We start from the raw sequence: 21,202 nt of genomic DNA, 5'->3' as shown, positions 1-21,202 counted from the left end.
GTGTGGAAGCACAGACACTGTGGGAGCCCTGCAGTCCACCAGGAGCCCTCTGTACAAAAGCCAGACTCCACAACATATAGATGAGCTTCGCATGCCATTGAGCACTTCCACGGTGCTTTGATTTAAAATCAAATAATTTGCATCTCTGCAGCAACCATACTTTTGCGTTTTACCATTCAGAAGATGCTTTGCTTTGAAATGCTGCTGCATACTTGGACTGATTAATCCTTCAATACCAAACTCAGGGAGTGGGCTCTGGTGAATGAGATAGATTTTTTAAAAATACATGCATTCTACCTCTGTTCATTAACAGTAAAAGGCAGGAAGCATACATCTCTCAAAAGCAGAGACTCCAGAATAAATTACCGCAAGTTTGATCGGGTCCATGTGTCACCACGTCTATAATTCCTTCAAATATCTTACCCATTATAGACAGACTGTGCCAGCACCGCAAAGGCCAGCTGTAGGCTTGCCATTGCAATTCCCCGCACAGTGACCCCATGTAGTTAAGGAGGAGGAGTGTGAAATATTGGATGGGATAAGTGCGGAAGTATTAAGGGGATTAGCATCTTTGAAAGTAGATAAATCAGCCCAAATGAAATGTACCTCAGGCTGTTCAGAGAAGCAAGGGAGGAAATAGCGGAGGCTCTGACCATCATTTTCCAATCGTCTCTGGCTACTGGTGTGGTGCTGGAGGACTGGTAACATTGTACTGTTGTTTAAAAAGGGAGAAAGGGATAGACTGAGTAATTACAGGCCAGTCAGCCTAACCTCGGTGGTGGGCAAATTATTGGAAAAAATTCTGAGGGACAGGATAAATCATTTAGAAAGGCATGGATTAATCAAGGACAGTCAGCACGGGTTTGTTTAGGGAAGGTCGTGTCTGACTAACTTGATTAAATTTTTTGAGGAGGTAACAAGAAGGGTCGACGAGGATAGTGCATTTGATGTAGTCTACATGGATTTAGCAAGGCTTTGCTACATGGCAGACTGGTCAGGAAAGTAAAAGCCCATGGGATCCAAGGGAAAGTGGCAAGTTGGATCCAAAATTGGCTCAGTGCCAGGAAGCAAAGGGTAATGGTCGACAGATGTTTTTGTGACTGGAAGGCTGTTTGCAGTGGGGTTCGGCAGGGCTCAGTACTAGGTCCCTTGCTTTTCGTGGTATATAACAATGATTTAGCCTTAAGTGTAGGGGGCATGATTAAGAAGTTTGCAGATGATACAAAAATTGGCAGTGTGGTTGATAGAGAGGAGGAAAGCTGTAGCCTGCAGGAAGATATCAATGGACTGGTCAAGTGGTAAATGGAATTCAATCCGGAGAAGTGTGAGGTAATGCATTTGGGGAGGGCAAACAAGGCAAGGGAATACACAATAAATGAGAGGTGTAAAGGAAGAGAGGGACCTTGGAATGCATGTCCATAGATCCCTGAAGGTAGGACAGGTAGAGAAGGTGGTTAAGGCAGCATACGGGATACTTTCCTTTATTAGCCGAGGCATAGAATATAAGTGTAAACAATTTTACAACACCAAGTTATAGTCCAGCAATTTTATTTTAAATTCACAAGCTTTCGGAGGCTTCCTCCTTCGTCAGGTGAACGATGTGAAAATGACGAAGGAGGAAGCCTCCGAAAGCTTGTGAATTTAAAATAAAATTGCTGGACTATAACTTGGTGTTGTAAAATTGTTTACAATTGTCAACCCCAGTCCATCACCGGCATCTCCACATCATAGAATATAAGAGCAGGGAGGTTATGCTGGAACTGTATAAAACACTAGTTAGGCCACAGCTTGAGTACTGCGTACAGTTTTGATCACCACATTACAGGAAAGACGTGATTGCACTAGAGAGGGTACAGAGGAGATTTACGAGGATGTTGCAAGGACTGGAGAATTTTAGCTATGAGGAAAGATTGGATAGGATGGGGTTGTTTTCTTTGGAACAGAGGAGGCTGAGGGGAGATTTAATTGAGGTGTATAAAATTATGAGGGGCCTAGATAGAGTGGATAGGAAGGACCTTTTTCCCTTAGTGGAGAGGTCAATAACCAGGGGGCACAGATTTAAAGTAATTGGTAGAAGGATTAGAGGGGAGCTGAAGAGAAATTCTTTCACCCAGAGGGTGGTGAGGGTCTGGAACTAACTGCCTGAAAGGGTGGTAGAGGCAGAAACCCTATCGCATTTAAAAAGTACTTGGATATGCACTTGAAGTGCCGTAACCTACAGGGCTACTGACCAAGAGTTGGAAAGTGGGATTAGGCTGGATAGCTCTTTTTTGGCCAGCACAGATATGATGGGCTGAATGGCCTCCTTCTGTGCCATAAATTTCTATGATTCTGGCAGTGCCATCATGAAAGTAGTCACGTGTACCCGACACTTCCCCACAGGCATGGCAAAGTCATAGAATCATAAAGCACAGGAGGTGGCCATTCGGCCCATCTTGCCTATACTGGTTCTTTGAAGGAGCTATCCAGTTAGTCCCATTCCCCCGCTCCTTCCCCATCACCTTGTAATTTTTTTCCTTTTCAAGTATATATCTTATTCCTGGTTGAAAGTTCAAGTCATTCTCTCATACCTGCTAGCAGTTATTAGCACAGGCCTGAGAGTCAGTGCGTGCCCTATAGGCCAGGACAAGGAATGTGGTGACAGGTACCAAAAAGGGAGGAAAAAAAATATTGAAGTGGGGGGGAAAAAAAAAAGAGAAATAATTAATTTTAAAACCTACTCTGCATAAGTTAAGCAAAGTAAAATGGAGCTTTCCAGCAATTTTTAAGAGTTGAAATCAAGATACGAAAGAAATCAAAACCAGCCAAGCATGTGTTGATGAGCCCACAGAAATGGGTGTTGGTGTGGAATGGTTCCAGTCCAGCCTGTTCCCAATATTATGCATGAGTCAGAGAGAACTCATAGAGATGGGCACATGTTGACCATCATACAGAGTTCACAAAGAGTGTCCGCCTGGACAGGCCTCTACATATCCTGCTGCCAGCACCACCTGTTCTTATGATCAAATTATTTCTGCAGAAATGTTATAAGGCAACGCAGACTCATTACCCACATTACACAGGACACGGACGCACACAAACCATACAGTATCAAGTGGAAGTGAATTACCTTTTAATCTGAAAGGGACTGTAAGACGTACATAAGCGAAGATGTAGGTCATTACCATTTACCCAACGTGCACAGGATTTGAGGTACATGGTTGTCACTAGGATTTCACCAACATGTAATAGTGGATGGGGGAAATCTCTGTACGGTATCCACTTGAACTATGAAAGACTCAAACTAGTGAAATCCTAATCCTTCTAAACTCTGGCTGTGTCTGGTGAGAACACTTGGAGATGTATGTAACAATGTGAAGTACTAGTTCTGGTAGGAGAAGTTCTCAGATGATGTATTAAAGGCATCACACAAGAAGCTTATCGGTCAATATAAAAGTGTATGTATAAACTGCAACATTTCTCAGAGGAAACACTTAAACCAAGAGGCAACACTGACCACTCGTGAACCAGTTGTTACCTTCCCCCAGGTAGATATGCAGCAAATCACAGGCAAGCTTTAAAAACATTTGCAGTGCTCGTCTGTCCCACTGTACAGACTTGACTCCCGAAGCATTCCCAAAGTTACCAAGTTGCAGTACATGTGCCGAGACCGAGTAGCAATCAAGCAACTGGCACAGTCATACACCGGTCAACATCGCCACTCGGTACTGTGCAGGGTTAACAGGCACATTTACAGCCCAGCTGCTCAACTGCAGCAATCTATTAAAAAATGGTCACACAAGGACTAATCAACAACAACACAGGCAATTCAGTGACAGGTCAGAAAATATTTACATCACAGTAGGGATCAGGTGGACTGGAATTGGCAATATTTGTAGCTGCTTTTAAAACTTATTCATCACTATTTACTTCATACAACACAAAGAAAAATGTCTTTACCAAAAATGTGAAAGGAACAGTTTTGGCAGTGTGATGAGGTGCACACTGTGCCAGGGAAGTGCATATTATCACTTTATGATGGCAAGTGCAATCTATCAAACATTAGGTTGGAAGAAAAATATTAGCATAAGGTTACATTATGCACAACAAAGGGCAATTCTGCATTGGATGCATTCTATTCAGAACAATCATTAAACAGGTTGAACGACACAGGTAGCACATGGTCCCAAATTGGTTTTGTTCCACTCGTGCACGTAGTTTAAAAGCAATGCAGCACCTTCTCCCCATAACTACCTGCGGTTCATTCCTGACTGTTCCACCTTCTGTACAATGCACATTCAAGTTCCTTTTCTCTCCTTGCAAAGGGCTCAAAATTCTGGGCATGTGACATCAGTAGGTGCAGTATTGCGGGAAAAGAATCTGCACACTCTTATCACAGGCTACAAGAACACACAGGACAATGAGAGAGCTTCGATACTCTGCACATATTTTCATTATACTATAATCGAAAAATACTAAAACATCAGGGAGCGGGCTGCATTGTCCAGTTGTACAGGAATGTCTCCTCACATTTATTATATTAAAGAAAAGCAATGTGCAATGAGTTAAAATCTGATAGATTTTTAAGTTACACAACATTCTATCGGACAAATATAACTGACATAATGTACAAGTCCTTACAGGTTAATAAGCTGTACTGGAACAGGGTGGTTCCTGTCCAGGGTTTTAGTTTACTGCAGTCTTGCAGTAACACTAAGGCATGTTTGATGGGAGGTATGGGTGGGTTGTTATAAAACATGACACGGGACACTGTACATTTAGAGTCTGCGAAAACACCACTAGGCATTTTGCAACACAAAGAATAATAAACCGGGCAGTTTATATATATTATATATTTTTTTTCCTTTGGGAGAGAGGGTGGGAGGGGTTTGGCTTTGCTTCTCTCCAATACCGCAGTTAAAGTTAGTTAGCATCAGTATCAAAGCTTTCAAGTCTTTCATGTGCACGAATATAAGAGCTGGAATCGCCGATTCACTGAGAATGGTACAGGTTTCCCTCCTTTTTAATTACACAGTGCATTCTTAGAGCATCATCACCTTCTGCATCCCCAACGGAGTCCATGCGATTTATTCCACTGGCCCATAAAGTGATTGTTTAGATGCCATCTGGAGAGGAAAGGGGTTTGAGCCAGTTACTGTCCAGTACATTCAGGATAACCATTTTCTCTTTCCTTCCCATTTCTTCTGCCCTTTGTTTTGACAGCTCGCACGATTGAGTGGACCAGGGCACTATTTACACATTTGACATTTCTGCTTTGCTGAGTGCTATGGCAAGTGCTAGGTCCTCTTGCTCTTGCCTTCGTAACCGCTCTAACCTCTCACGTTCTGCTCTTTCACTCTCCCTTTTCGCCCATTCCAGCTGCTGCTCTTCATTACCAAACTGGAAAGAAAAACGAAACGGGAGGAAAACATTAATGCACATTTAAGAGGTTTCCCTTGTGATTTAACATGCCCCCAACCCCACCCCTGAGATGGAGCAATTGGCAACCACCTGTGTGAAAAACAACACCACTAGTTGAGGCAGAGATTCAAAGTGAAACAGCAGCTCGAGAGTTCACGGCTCGATCACCAGAGCTTCCCCAGCCTCATCTAACATTAGTTCTTTTGGGCCTGTTTGGAAACTTGGAATCTGACTACAAAGTAAATAAACAGACTTTGGAAAAAAAATCCTGTGGCATGTTTCTAGCATTTAGCAGTTAAAGTACAGAATGAGAAAACAGCACTCATCCTATGAAGCACCTTCTGCCACAGACTGTACAATTTGCTCTTAAACTGGCTCTACCCAGCCCACTTTACTAAGGCAGCCAACCACAACTCAACCCCCAGACGATTAAGGTCTGTAAACATTTTCTCTGATCCTCAAGTTAATAAAACTCCAGGATATTCCAACCTTATTCCAACTTTGTGGGACCTTGCTGTGCGCAATTTGGTTGCCACATATCCTACATTACAACAGTGACGACACTTCAAAAGGTTCTTCATTGGCTGTGAAGCATTTTGGGATGTCTTGAGGTCGCGAAATGCACTATATAAATGCAAATTCTCTTTCAACTCACACCATTCAACTGGGCTAAACACATTCTATAGATCTCATATTTAGTCCTTCACTCTTTAATTCTGCCCCTACCAGATATTTATCCACCTCCTTTCTTATTATATAAATGAAGAGCGATGTAAAGAACTGAACTTGTTAACTCATTTTACTGAGATTCTAATTAGCATGTCCAATGTACTGCAGGCCGGAGAGAGTGGGAGAGTCTCTTGCTTAAGGCTGGTTACATTTTTAATGTGTTCTGCACCTCTGCAATCATGTCCTCTCAAGTTCAGTTCTTTACATCGCTCTTCATAATTGACAGCCCTAAGTCCTGGAATCGTACTTACCAAGCTTTTCTGAACTCCTTGCAACATGATTGTTTGAATATAGGTGATCAATATCGCGCGTGTAACTTAGGTGTGGCAATGAGTAATGATGGGGTTAAAATGATCCCTTAACTTTCTCATCCTCGAGATGCACCCATGATTTTGACAAACTCTGATAAAAGCAGCTTCACGTGGCACAGCGGACTAAAGCAGTTGCCGGTTAGGAGACCATGGGTTCAAATCCCAACACTTCTACTTCACACAACCAAGAGCTGGGTCCAAAGAGAAGAAAAACTGTAGGTTTTTATTCAAAATAGGACCCGTTTCATGCGTCCTAATCTAATATCTATGTTAAAATCCAGCCGCTACACTGTAGCTCATTTAACTCCTGTAGGGTGTCATCAATCCCCCTTATAGTAGTCACCTGGCAACAGAGCTTGATGCCATCAAACTTTGCTCCACATCAAATACGAATTGTGTTTGCAGTTCAAAAATGCTGTTGGCTTCCAGAAATCACTGTTCAGTGCAATGGATGTTCAACCCTTCAAACGACCTGTACGTTAACTCTGTTTCTCTCTCCACGGATGCTGCCTGGCCTGCTGAATGTTTCCACCATGTTCTGCTTTTACTTCAAACATTAACTGTACATCTATAAACCTGTACAATGATACTTAAGGATGAACTCAACAAGTACCTGGAATCATAGTAACCAGCAGCTGAAAGCTTATTCGCCAACTTCCAGGCACAAGTGACCACTTTGTACTGACATGGCTTTTGCATCCCAAATTATACACTGTACTGTACACATTTTAGAAAACGTCACACCTGTGATCAGTAGGAGTCAGGTGACAGCTTTGGCTCAGTGGTAGCACTCTCGCCTCTGAATCAAAAGGTTGTGGGTTCAAGCCCCACTCCAGACAATTTCAGCAACTAATCTAGGGAGTGCAGGAGTACTACACTGTCGGAGGTGACGTCTTTTGGATGAGATGTTAAACCGAGGCCCCATCTGCCCTCTCAGTGGATATAAAAGATCCCATGGCACTATTTCGAAGAGGAGCAGGGCAGTTCTCTCGGTGTCCTGGCCAATATTTATCCCTAAACCAACATCACTAATGTAGATTATTTGATCATTAATTTGTTTGTGGGACCTTGCTGTGCACAAAATGGCTGCTGCATTTCCTACATTGCAACAATGACTACAGTTCAAGTGTACTTCACTGGCTGTAAAGCACTTTGGAACATCTCGAGCCATTTATAAAGGGTCTATATAAATGCAAATTCTTTCTTTGCCAAAAGTGTATTAGAAGGACTGTGTTATAATTTTAGATCTTCTTTTACTATTTGATCATACAGTGGTGTTCTGATAAACACAGGCATAACTGGTCAGTGAGATTTTATTTCAATCAAGATTTCAATAAACCACAGAGCGAAGCAGCCAATCAGCAAATCCTTCTAACATCTCCAGAAACCAATCAATCATGTGTAAAGAAAGAAGAAAATTGTTCGAAATGTATTTTGAGGAATTCTTTAATTTAAAAAAAAACAAAAGCATTCTGCTAAGGGAAATTTTGTGCTGAAATCACTGCAACTGGTGCTGCTAATTGCCAGGGAACATTTACTTAGGTCAGGAATGTCATGCAATGGGAACAAATGGGGCAGATTTTGACCCATTAGAAGCCAGTTCATAAGAATCAAAGTGCATGGGAGGGGGCTTGGCCTGCTGGGATTCTGTACAATGTGAGTGAGTAGGAAGGGTTTTAATGCGTTGCAAGTCCACGTACTGGGAGTGAATGGGAAAGAGTCTGGCCCACTGCAAATCTGTTTGGATCAGATGTTCGTTCATCTGGAAATAACTGGAGCTAATTTTAATTCACCCTTCTTTGTTTTGGACGTTAATTATGTTAAGAAATAAATATTGCTCCCTACACTGGCATTAGAAAGGACAAATTACTGTTAAAGTAAAGTTAAGATATAGGAATGCACTTGCTCATTTAGCATTCATACAAATGAATATGCCATCACGCTGGTGCAGGAAACCACCGAGCCACTGCTCCTTTAAGAATGTGGTGACAGGAGAGCTCCATACTGGTCATGTGGTCTTTTTCCCCCTGCTGTATGTTGGGTCCCATTCTCAATTACACCTCAATTCTTTCAAAAGCTGCAGAGTTTAAACGTACACACATTAGGAAGCTCCAAGCGCACCATAGCTTAAGGCAGGAGGACGCTTGTTACACAAAACTACATTACAAGAATGATGGAAACCATCTCTCAGGGAGTTCATTAATGTTATTCTCATTCAATCTCCAGATATAAATTATACCAAATACAGTACAGGGAATAGTGCAGTAAGTGACGCGACTTAACACTGGGCCAGCTGGAAGCTCTGTAGCACCAAAGTACACGTTGCAGTTTGAATGGTCAGGTTAAGACAATATTGTGGAACAAAAGTCTCCAAATAGGATCAAGAGACACCCGCTGCAGACTGGGCCCCAACATTACCATAGTGTGACTACAGCCCTAAGTTTCTTTAGTAGGTTCTGCTTTGAGTGAGGTGAGTTCAGCTGAAGTTTTGTTCTAAAATGCTATGTACTACCAACATGTCCTTAGCTGTATCTACATGGAATGCTCAGGCTCTGTAATTATCAAATAATCAATGTTACTTTTCTAACAGGAAATCAGATGAGGCTACAGCGCGACAATATCTTGAGACAAATCTCGGCATAAACGTTAAAACGCCTTGTTCAAAACACCAAACAAAAATGTTCAGCTACTACCCAGCCGAAAGAAAAAAGAAAAATAAGGGTATATGGCTGAGGTGACGCACATGCCACTATACGCAGCGACTTGTACCTTTGTAGGCCATGTCAGCAGAGGCAAAGTGCTGCAGGTGGGCTGAACTCTATTATGCATCTACAGTTGATCCAATAGTGCCCATTTGCCATGCAATATAAACTGGGTGAATCTGACACAAAGAACTTGGTCATATTAACACAAAATGAGAGATGACAAGAAAGCAGAGAAACAAAGAGAGGCTGACAGGAGTTTGTGAAAAACAAGATCTAAATCCCAAGGCGTCATTTCTGGACGTACAAAATGTTTAATTTTCCACCTGCCTCTCACAAAACCTTGTTGCTATTGGAAGTTTACCAACTGAATTGGTTAGGGAGGACCAGGGGTCACAATCTCAAGTTATGTAAGGGCAGAACCAAGTTAGACATCAAGAGGTGGTTCTTTTCCCAGAGAATAGTAGACCTGTGGAACAGATTGCCGGCTCGTGCGGTGAACCCTGATTCTCTGAATTCCTTGTAAAAGTGGTGGGTATCCTGTATCATTAATCAGAACCAGGTTAGTGTCCTGGACTAGATCGATCGCCTTAGGGGGTCGGAGAGGAATTTTCCAAATTTATTTCCCTCCTAATGGGTTTGGGCTTTTATCTGGTTTATCATCTCATCCAGGAGATCACATGGTTTTCGGGTTGGGTGGGGAGTGTATGCGTTATGATGCACAAGGGATCGCGACTGTGTGGGACAGGCCGGATGGACCAGTGGGTCTTTTCCTGTCTGTTGTTTTTTGAATATTCAAATCTCCTGCTAAAGACAGGTGACGGGGTGTGGAAGCCTCTATGTAAACCTCAAGTGGTTGATAAACCTTAAAGATTGTAAATAAGATACCCAGGACCCAGAGTGCTGCCCTTTTTATCCTGACTTGAGTGAACAAATAGCTTTCAGCCGGCATTCTAAACGTTACGTGGGTAGTTTACACACCAGTCACATTGCTTGAGCTTCTTTGTTTTGCTTTACCCATTCCCACAAAGGTGTCAATTGTTGCTGGGGCAGTGCTACAGCCACCTGCACCCTTGCCCAAGTGGTCACCCTCAATGTATGAACCTCGTCAGTGAGTGTCAGCAAAGTATTGAGAGGGGGCATCAGAGCTGAGCCTGATCCTCTTCTCACCTAACGCCCACACATATGCATTTTCCTGCCCTGGCTTCCGGACCACGATCAGGAATGGGAACCCCCTCCCAGTTCAGGGATTGAACCTGGGACTTTTCTCAGTACCACACTGGATGGTGCATCCATCCAGTGAGCTATCAAAGGAACCAAAACCACCATTTTAAGTCACTGGCTATCTCATGGTTGATCTCAAAGTTTTGGGATAATGGTGCATCTTCATGACCTCTGCGTGATCACTGCAATACTCTCAGAAGGCATCCTGCATCACAGATATGGCTGTTATTAGCACCAAAAACCACAAGTAGTGTTGGTTTCTGAACTCTGTGCCCTGCTTAATTTTAATGCTGTCTAATGGTAGCAAGACTATGACAAACACTATTTGTAATCTGAACCCTATGGATGGTGGATCCTAAATGAGGAAGTACTACCGTCCTAATGAGATCAGGACTTGCTGAACTAAGGTCTGTGTAACATCTTAACTTGAGGGGGAGTGCAGACAAACTAGTCTTTCAAACTGGGGTCTGCGAGAGGAATCCCAGGATGCTGCAAGGTCATCAGATTTTTGTTTGTCCACACACTATGAGCAGCATCTCATCAATTCTGTATTCTATATTTTTCTGTACTTAAAACGTTGCTTCTGTTGCTCATGAAAATGTGTTCTGTAATGAAGGTACTATTTTCCTTTAGATAGCTGACAGTTTTTCAGAGGTCAGAAGTAGGGGGGTGGGGGCCGTCCCTGGAGTTGTGTCAATATTTGAAGGGGATACCCCACATAGGAAAGTTTGAAAACCAAATGGAAGTACTCCAAATCAGTGCTTTACATAAGTATTTTGGGTGGGAACCTTGTATCCAAATGTTGAAGTGTATCCCTGAGATCTATAGCTATCAGCTGATCTCCCTGCATTATGTGGCATTATATTTTCCTTCCAAATGGAGATCAAAAACTCCATATTTGTTCGGTACAACAAAGCAGCAGGAGCAAAGTCTGATTTCCTGGCCTAAGGGAGCCTTCTACATGCACTGGGAAAACCAAAGTTTCTGTAGTCCCCAGTGATTGGCCTGTCTCCATCCACCAGTCTCCTGACACAATAAGGTCCATTTTGTCTGTAAAATGGATGGGTTTATCCAACAATCCTAGGGGAAGTACTGGCAATAAGTCACTATCCAAAAGTGCCTTCCTTCTACCATTTAAATCATTTGATGTTTATTTGAGTTGGGATATTTTCACTCAGGAGAACAAATAAATCACCCCTTTGATATCAGGAGTAGATCCAGAAGCTTTGCTGGACAGACAAAAGCATGCGTAATTTTGGAGAATTATTGCTTTAATAGGGGGCCTGGAACTGGTGTCTATGCCACAAGTGAACTTCATCAAGTGTCATTATGCTTAAGCACAGCATGGTCATGGTCCCTAGATGAACAACCTCCCAAACCTCTAACTATTTTGTATCAATAGGGGTCTGCCCAATGCCCACAAGGAAAGGGCTGAATTGATTTTGATCAGGGTTACTTTGTAGGATATTTGAACCTCTGCCTCAATGAAAGCCAAGGCAATTCTGGTTTACCTCCAAGGTAACTAAGGAAATCATCATGCTCTCAAGATCAGTCTTGACCAATTTGGCTGATATAGTTCCAAAAATCTCCACCAGGAAGTGGTTCAAGTTCAAGACCATCGGATTTACAAAGTGGATAATACAAAAATCTTTGAAGGAAAGGGCTGATACCACTGAGAGTGACACCAAGGTCAGTGCAGATGACAGTCCTGGTTGCAATGCTGATGCAGGAGTTAGATGCATGTCCTATGACTACCAGCATACTTGGTGTGTCAAAGTGTCTCCATTTATAACTAACTTGTTAAACACGACACTGCCCACCATCAGATCTTTTTCCATCTGCTTTGATCCTCCTCTTTGGGTATTTTATAAGTACTCAGTTGGGAGCATTCTCACCTCTTACTCACAGAGTGGTGGTTCAAGCCCTACTCTTGGACTTGAGCACACTCTAGGCTGAAATTTCAGCACAGAACTGCATTGGTGGGGGTGCCGTCCTTCAGATGGGATGTTCCGTGGCCCCGTCTGCCTGTTCCGATAGTATTTAAAGGGGAGCTCTCCTGATGTTCTGGTCAATATTCTACCCTCAAACAATAGCAAAAACAGATCGACTGGGCAGTCATCTCATTTTCTGTTTGTGGACCTGGCTGAGCGCAAATTGGCTGCCGTATAACAGTGGCTGCCCTTCAAAAAAGAAATAAATTGGCTATGAAACACTTTGGGACATCCCGAGACATAAGGTGCAATATAAAATCCTTCTGTTTTCAATAGTTTTGCTGTAGATACGTGCTTTTATTCCTCTCCCCATCTGCTGTTACGGCTGAATTTTACCTTCCCATCTTCCATCGAACTGCTCTCGGTACTTGCATGGTTGTGGAGGGAGCTCTGACCATTTCAACACAACTCTCTCCTCTTGTTCTCTGTGTGGTAAAATAAGCTCATATTGGAACCTACTGCAAAGTCAGCAATTCCCCGGAGGGCATCTGCTGAATGCTGCTTCTGGAAATCTAGCATTGGTTTAGACAGTCACACCGATTTTGTCTATCTGACTTGGGAAATTCCTCTTTAGAATCATCATTTGACTTCCAAGGAGGCACACTCTTCTTGAGATGAGGGATACTAGGGAATGAAACACTTCACTACTTTCTGCAGCAAGAACTTCTAAGATCAGCAATAGCAGAGCCAGATGAAGGTTAACCCGCTCTCTAATCTCCCTTGCAATATGCCTAGATTGCAGCCTCAGAACACCTACCTGTTGAAACTAAATGACATTTCCACGTCAACTTTCCTTACCATCTCCGAGTGGCTCCTAATTAGTGCTTCATAGAAAGGTTACAACATGGAAGGAGGCCATTCGGCCCATCGAGTCCACGCCGGCTCTATGCAAGAGCAATCCAGCTAGTCCCATTCCCCCGCCCTATCCCCATAGCCCTGCAAATGTTTTACTTTCAAGTACTTATCCAGTTCCCTTTTAAAGGCCATGATTGAATCTGCCTCCACCACCCCCTCAGGCAGTGCATTCCAGATCCTAACCTCTCGCTGTGTAAAAAAGCTTTTCCTCATGTCACCTTTGGTTCTTTTGCCAATCACCTTAAATCTATGCCCTCTGGTTCTTGACCCTTCCACTAATGGGAGCAGTTTCTCTCTATCTACTCTGTCTAGACCCTTAATGATTTTGAATGCCTCTATCAAATCTCCTCACAATCTTCTCTGTTCCAAGGAGAACAACCCCAGCTTCTCCAGTCTATCCATGTAACTAAAGTCCCTCATCCCTGGAATCATTCTAGTAAATCTCTTCTGCACCCTCTCTAAGGCCTTCACATCTTTCATAAAGTGCAGTGCCCAGAACTGGACACAATACTCCAGTTGTGGCCAAACCAGTGTTTAATAAAGGTTCATCATGACTTCCTTGCTTTTGTACTCTATGCCTCTATTTATAAAGCCCAGGATTCCGTATGCTTTTGTAACCGCTTTCTCAACCTGCCCTGCCACTTTCAACGATTTGTGCACATATACCCCAAGATTTCTCTGATCCTGTACCCCTTTTAGAGTTGTGCCCTCTAGTTTATATTGTCTCTGCTCGTTCTTCCTACTGAAATGTATCACTTCACATTTTTCTGCATTAAATTTCATCTGCCACGTATCCACCCATACCACCAGCCTGTCGATATCCTCTTGAAGTCTATCACTATCCTCCTCATTGTTCACTATCCTTTCAAGTTTTGTGTCATCTGCAAATTTTGAAATTGTGCCCTTATCAAGAAAAGCAGGGGTCCCAGCACCGACCCCTGGGGAACACCACTATACACCTCCCTCCAGTCCGAAAAACAACCGTTCACCACTACTCTCTGTTTCCTGTCACTTAGCCAATTCCGTATCCATGTTGCTACTGCACCCATGGGCCGCAATCTTGATGACAAGCCTACCATGCGGTACTTTATCAAATGCCTTTTGAAAGTCCATATACACAATATCAACTGCATTGCCCTTATCTACCCTCTCTGTTACCTCATCAAAAAACTCTATCAGGTTAGTTAAACATGATTTGCCTTTAACAAATCCATGCTGGCTTTCAATGCATACTCATCCAATTGACTGTTAATTCTGTCCTGGATTATCGTTTCTAAAAGTTTCCCCACCACTGAGGTTAAACTAACTGGCCTATAGTTGTTGGGTTTATCCTTACACCCTTTTTTGAACATTTGCAATTCTCCAGTCCTCTAGCACCAGCCCCATATCTAAGGATGACTGGAAGATTATGGCCAGTACCTCAGCAATTTCCACCCTTACTTCCCTCAGCTGCCTAGGATGCATCCCATCCGGACCGGGTGACTTATCTACTTTAAGTACAGCCAGCCTTTCAAGTACATCCTCTATCAATTTTTAGCCCATCCAGCATCTTAACTAAGATCTTCTTTTACTGAGACTCTGGCAGCATCTTTTCCCTTGGTAAAGACAGATGCAAAGTACTCATTTAGTACCTCAGCCATGCCCTCTGCCTCCATGAGTAGATCTCCTTTATGGTCCTTAATCAGCACCACCCCTCCTCTTACTACCCATTTACTATTCATATGCTTGTAGAAGACTTTTGGATTTCCTTTTAAGTTGGCTGCCAGTCTACTCTCATACTCTCTCTTTGCCCCTCTTATTTCCTTTCTCACTTCCCCTCTGAACTTTCTAAATTCTGCCTGATTCTCACTTGTATTATCAGGCTGACATCTGTCATTCGCCCCTTTTTTCAGTTTCTTCTTACTCACTATCTCTTTTGTCATCCAGGGAGCTCTGGCTTTAGTTGCCCTACCTTTCTCCCTCGTGGGAATGTACCCGAACCATCTCCTCTTTTAAGGCCGCCCTCTGTTCAATTACAGTTTTGCCTGCCAATCTTTGATTCCAATTTACCCGGGCCAGATCTGTTCTCATCCCACTGAAACTGGCCTTCCTCCAATTTGAGTATTTTTACTTTATAGAGTGGTCAGTGTCCTTTTCCATCGCTATTCTAAACCTTACGGTACTATGATCGCTGCTCCCTAAATGCTCCCCCACTAACACTTGCTCTACTTGGCCTGCCTCATTTCCTGGAACCAAGTCCAGCAATGCCACCTTCCTCGTTGGGCCAGAAACATACTGGTCAATAAACTTATCCTGAACACATTTCAAAAATTCCTCCCCCTTTTTGCCCCTTATATTATCCCAGTCTATATTAGGATAGTTGAAGTCCCCCTTTATCACTACTCTATAGCTTTTGCACCTCTGTAATTTCCCTGCAACTTTGCTCCTCTATATCCTTCCCACCAGTTGATGGCCTATAGAATACACCCAGTAGTGTAATGGCACCTCTATTGTTTCTTAACTCTAACCAAATAGATTCTGTCCTTGACCCCTCCAGGACATCCTCTTTCTCCAGCACTGCAATATTCTTCTTAATCAAAACTGTCACCAACATCCCCCCTGCCCAACCCGTTCTTTCTTTCCTTCCCCATCTTTCCTGAACACCTTGTCGCCAAGAATATTTAGTACCCAATCCTGCCCTTTTTTCAATTTCATGCTAGGATCCTCTGCCCATCTAGAAACTGGACTGAGACTACCCAAACTCATTTTACATAGGACTCTTACAACCAGCAGAGAGAAGGCTCATCCCAGAATCACAATCCACATCCTAGAGGCGAATGGACAGTCTGGACCTGTTTCTGGCATCACATGGTCCACTACTGCAATCTGCACAGGGCGACTTCAGTGTCAGTTCTAGATGTCCCCCACCCCCAAACAAGCAAGAATGGTATTTCTGCTGGTCAGTTCAAGATGTACACTAGTCAAAATGTGAAGAATGCAGGCTCAGTAAATACTGCAGTGCGATAGAGACATCACCATACATTGATATTTACAGAATCCATGCTTTATGACTTGTTGAGTGGAGAATGTTAAGACTCCTCTAGGAGTTTTGATCTGTCAGTTTTGGGGTCACTTTGGGAGTGCTGATGGAAACCAAAACTAAGCTAAGAAATTTATTATAAATTTACAAGTCCCAGACCATATTTCAGACTGTCCTATATAAATAAAAAACCGACAAAGCACACTGCAATTAATGGGAAACTACTGATTTCACAATTTAACAAGCAATGCTGCGTACACTATACTGACAGTAGGAGCTCTACAATAAAGAATGAACTTGCATTTACATCAAGTCTTCCAAATCCTCCGGATGTCCCAATGAAATGTAGTCACCGTTGTTTTATAGATAAATGCAGCACTCAATTTGCACACAGCAAGATCTAGGTGACCTTCTTTGGTGGTGTTGGCTGAGGGATAATTGAAGGCCAGGTCACAGAGTGCTCCCATGCTCTTCTTTGGTCTTTTTTAATCAAGCTGAACATTCAGACGGGGTCTCAGTTTAACATCTCATCCGACAATGCAGCACTCCCTCAGTAATGCACTGGAGTGTCAGCCTAGATTATATGCTCAAGTACCTGGAGTGGGGCTTGAATTCATGACCTTCTGACTCAGATGTGAGTGTGCTACCAACTGAGCCAAGCTGACATGCGAGAGGCAACAACCGTGCATAATAATCCCCAAATCTGTTACAGGTTTGCAGTTTGAATAATGTTAACGTTTTTAAAAAAAGATAACTTTTGAGCGTTACAGTGTGAGAACAATTCAAGTTGAAATTTCCTGTAGACTGGGCTCAGCTGTGATGCACAACCTCCTACTCCCACCCTCCCAGCTCAAAGTCAAGGCACACGCAGGCAGAACGGCCACTGGGATGAGGTACAGATGGATCGGTGCCCCAAGCAAGCAGCCAACGTCTTCAAGCCAGACGGGGAAGGGAGAAAATTGCAAAGACAAAAATAATTCCTTGGTGTCAAAGGAGACACTAATGTTGGAATATGTAGAAATGATATGGTGTGACAGGGAAATTTAATTCACAATGCATTAAGGAAAAGAGTACAGTAGTGCAGTGGTTGTGTCACTGGACTAGTAATCCATACAAAGAGTTCAAATCCCACCATGGCAGTTTGAGAATCTGAATTCAGTTTTAAAAATAAAATCTGGAAATAAAAAGCTGGTATCAGTAAAAGTGACCATGAAACTCACTGACTATCGTAAAAACCCAACTGGCGCACTAATGTCCTTTAGGGAAGGGAACTTGCCATCCGTACCAGCTGCACACCATTGTGGTTGACACTTAACTGCCCTCTGTAGTAGCCTCACTTGTATCAAGCCGCTATTTCAGAGCAACTAGGGATGGGCAATAAATGCCAGCTTTGCCAGTGATGCCCACATCCTAAGAATTATTTTTTCAAAAAAAAATTATCAAAGGTATTACACAAGATAAAGAAAGGCTTGCATTTATATAGCGTCTTTCACGACCTCAGGATGTCCCAAAGCACTTTGCAGCCAATAAAGTACTTTTGAAGTGTAGTCACTGTTGTAATGTAGGAATCACCGTGTATTGATCGAAGAGCTAAACTAAAGAAAGGCAGCTACATACAAAAGCAAAATATTTCAAAATTGGTAGAGATTAGAAATGCATTTAAAACACATTGATCTACAAATGCACCTATAATGGCTTGGGACTCGTACTAATGAGGGTAACAGAACTGCCTGTGAATGAACTTGATAAGATTCTGGTCTATAGTGATGGCGTGTTGCATTTTCTATATTTAGAGGTGGTGTACAATTATGAATGATGCTGGTTGGAGGTGTGATTGTGATAGATACGCTATATGTCAACACTGTACCGATATTGATGTAGTTTTTTTTTACATGCGCTGTGAACCGATGCAAAACTGCAAGGGTTGCACCTTGGTCATCTGGAGGACAACAAACAAAAAAAAATGAGCAGTCTCCCTGGCCTTTGGGTGAGAGAACTCAGTGAGGATTCCCAATCTGAATACTTTCCAGTGCCCACTGCACAAGTGCATGTCTTTGGATATTGGATAAGACCAGGATTGGCAATGGCTGTGAGACTGTCGTGGTTGTATAGCTTACTGACACTTGCACTTCAGGCTCACAAATGAAGAACAGCTCCTCTTCATTCTCTTCAAGGTGTCAGCCTTGGCTCAGTGGCAGCACTCGCATCTCTGAGTCAGAAGGTCATGGGTTCAAGGCCACTCCAGAGGTTTGAGCACATAAATCTAGGCTGGCCCTTCACTGCATTGTAGGAGGTGCCGTCTTTCGGATGAGATGTTAAACCAAGGCCCCATCTGCCCTCTCAGGTGGACGTAAAAGATCCCATGGCACTATTCGAAGAAGAGCAGGGGAATTCTCTCTGGTGTTCTGGCCAATATTTATCCCTCAACCAACATCAGTATAAAAGATTATCTGGTCATTATCTCATTGGTGTTTGTGGCTGCCACATTTCCCTACATTACAACAGTCACTATTCTTCAAAAGTACTTCATTGGCTGTGAAGCACTTTGGGATGTCCTGAGATTGTGAAAGTTGCTGTCGAAATGCAAGTTCCCTCTTTTAATCTTCTGAACGTCAAGTTTGCCAGAAAACTGTTTGTAACAAAAAAAAAGGTTCCATTGTGCTCCACACTCCCAGCCATTATTGGGAGCTTACAACCAAGAAATGGCATCTCTAACCACCTCACTGTATAGTGTAAAAAACATTCCCCCATGCAAAAGACAGCTTGTGTCATAATCACAATGAGATTGTACAGGTAGTCGGTGGCTGCACTTTTATGCTGAGTGAATAAGACCAAATATCAACTCTATTCTACTGCAAGTCCTGACATCAGAATATACATGAGACATGTTAAAAACCCTCATCATCCATAAAGGAGGGGCAGGGAATTTTTTTTTTAATATGGCCTCTATATCTCGGTGAAAAGAGCATTTCCGTCCCCTCGCTGTCCCCCCATTTCAAAATTGCTGTGAACATGGAAAAGACAGGGAGGTCATGTACCACATAAATTCTTAAAAATGCAAACAGAATTTTTTTTAAAAGTCGGATGTGATGGGTGGGGATTAGCTTAGCTTGAATTCTGAGCAAATTGATGTTATGAACTCAAAACGGAACATATTGCCTGAAGATTTTAACTCGGCCTGTTCCTCCTCCCCCGCCTTCCCAGTCAAATGTCTGGACTGGACTGTTTGGATCACAACAAAAGCTATTATATATTAAAGCATTTATTTTAAAATCTTACACATCCTATTTGCCATAAGAAGACAACAGTCCACTAAAGCAGTCCCTGAAACTCTGACTACGTGTGTCAGGGTCTAACCTACTGTTAATGGAACAGAAGTTGTATTGTTCATGAGATGTTGCTGTTACAGACATTCCAACGTTCAAAATGTTTTTTTCATTGGTTTTAAACTTTCCCCCAATGGGTGTCGTTCCTCCAGCAGCAACATACCTGAACCTGCAGCATAGCATGGTACACTGCCACCATCGTAACCTTACGGAACAGCGTTGTGTGTTACCACACTAAACTGTGGTCATGTGGCCTAATCACACGGTACCAACCAATTGTGACTTCCCACACCAGATAGCTACGACTGTGGCCTACAGCAACACATAGGCATCAGACACAAACCCAAAGAATGGAAAGCAAAAACAATGATCACAACGATTACATCATCACAAATGATGGCTCTTTACGTGATAAAGTTCACAACCTACAGGCACACTCACGTCCCTCTGTAACATATATTGCAGTGTGGCCTTTATTCCAGCTACTTGTATAGGTGAAGTCACTGGGGCACGGGCAATCGAGCTTTGTTCTCACTGCATATTCATCAAAATTAAAGTTTACCAGGGAAGCACTCCTATGAAAACACTTTGTAAGGATCACAGCAAGCAGGTGAGGGGGGGGGTTGTGAAATGGGAGGAAGGCAGGTTGGAAAAAAAGTTGGATCACCACAGTGTGAACTTGTTCCGTAAGAAAAACACAATCGGCCCATCAACCCATACCACTTCTATGCCAACTCCCCCAGCCTAACATCCTTGTGTATTTTTGAACTCTCCCTATGTTGCACTGTAAAGAATCTTACAACACCAGGTTATAGTCCAACAATTTTTTGTTCAGTGCAACAATGTTGCACTGAATAAAGATTGTTTATCCTGATCTGTTCTAAAATTTACTTTGTACCAATTTAAACTTATGTGCTCCTGACTAACCTTGTACCTTTTTCAATTCATCCATGTCAACTAGAACACACACAATGCAGCCTGACCTGTACATTATAAAGCCTCTCTATAAGCCCTGGAGACTAGTATTCCATTGTTCTATGTATCTTAAAATTCTATTTGTTCTTTAAAAAATTGTTTCTCCTGTCTCAAAATTGAAAGTGACAAGTCGTCTCATAGTCTCCTACATAAGCTTCTCTTCTCAGCCCTGCAGAGTCACTTTGCATATAGTGACACCACTATTCCCAGTCAGAATGGATATGATAGAGAAATTCCCCTGTCAATCATGCCTGGAGACCACACTGCTATAAGTGACTGGGACTGATTTTATGCACATAATTTGTGGGTAACTATCCTCCACTCACTGCATTTTGCTGGAGAAATCACCCTGCTTTTATCGGGAGAAGTTGCAGAGTTCTGTTTGATGCAGTTCGTAGACTCTTTTTAAAACAGATTCTGTAATAGACTTTTGTTTGCTTTCCTGTTTGCTGTTAAATAGACTGTTTGCTGTGAATCCTTCCATAAGTCCCACCCCGCTTCCAACTCATTGGCTGACACAGTGGTGTCAATAGATACTCTGCACTTTGGGTGTACCCCTTGGCCCCCTTATAGGAACAGGAATAGGCCATATAGCCCCTCGAGAGCCTGTTCAATGAGATGGCTAATCTGTGACCTAACTCCATATACCCGCCTTAGCCCAATCCCATAA

General features: G+C 42.7%; 1 protein-coding gene across 10 annotated transcripts in view; it reads right to left on the bottom strand.

Annotated features, from left to right (window-relative positions):
• Positions 1-3,090: 3,090 nt before the first annotated feature.
• Positions 3,091-21,202, bottom strand: part of eps15l1a (epidermal growth factor receptor pathway substrate 15-like 1a) — a 332,219-nt gene continuing 314,107 nt past the window's right edge. For 6 of the 10 annotated variants that reach the window (XM_067968026.1, XM_067968036.1, XM_067968028.1 and 3 more), the window contains one exon: positions 3,091-5,379. In XM_067968026.1, the coding sequence (XP_067824127.1) occupies positions 5,233-5,379 (147 nt within the window). In that variant the 3' untranslated portion in view covers positions 3,091-5,232. The remainder of the gene's footprint in view (positions 5,380-21,202) is intronic. The other 4 variants (XM_067968034.1, XM_067968035.1, XM_067968033.1 and 1 more) reach the window with 3 other exon arrangements.

Source organism: Heptranchias perlo, chromosome 29, assembly GCF_035084215.1.
Source record: "Heptranchias perlo isolate sHepPer1 chromosome 29, sHepPer1.hap1, whole genome shotgun sequence".
Taxonomy (NCBI): domain Eukaryota; kingdom Metazoa; phylum Chordata; class Chondrichthyes; order Hexanchiformes; family Hexanchidae; genus Heptranchias; species Heptranchias perlo.
Note: the sequence above shows the minus strand (reverse complement) of the source record. Positions and strands in the feature narration are given on the sequence as shown.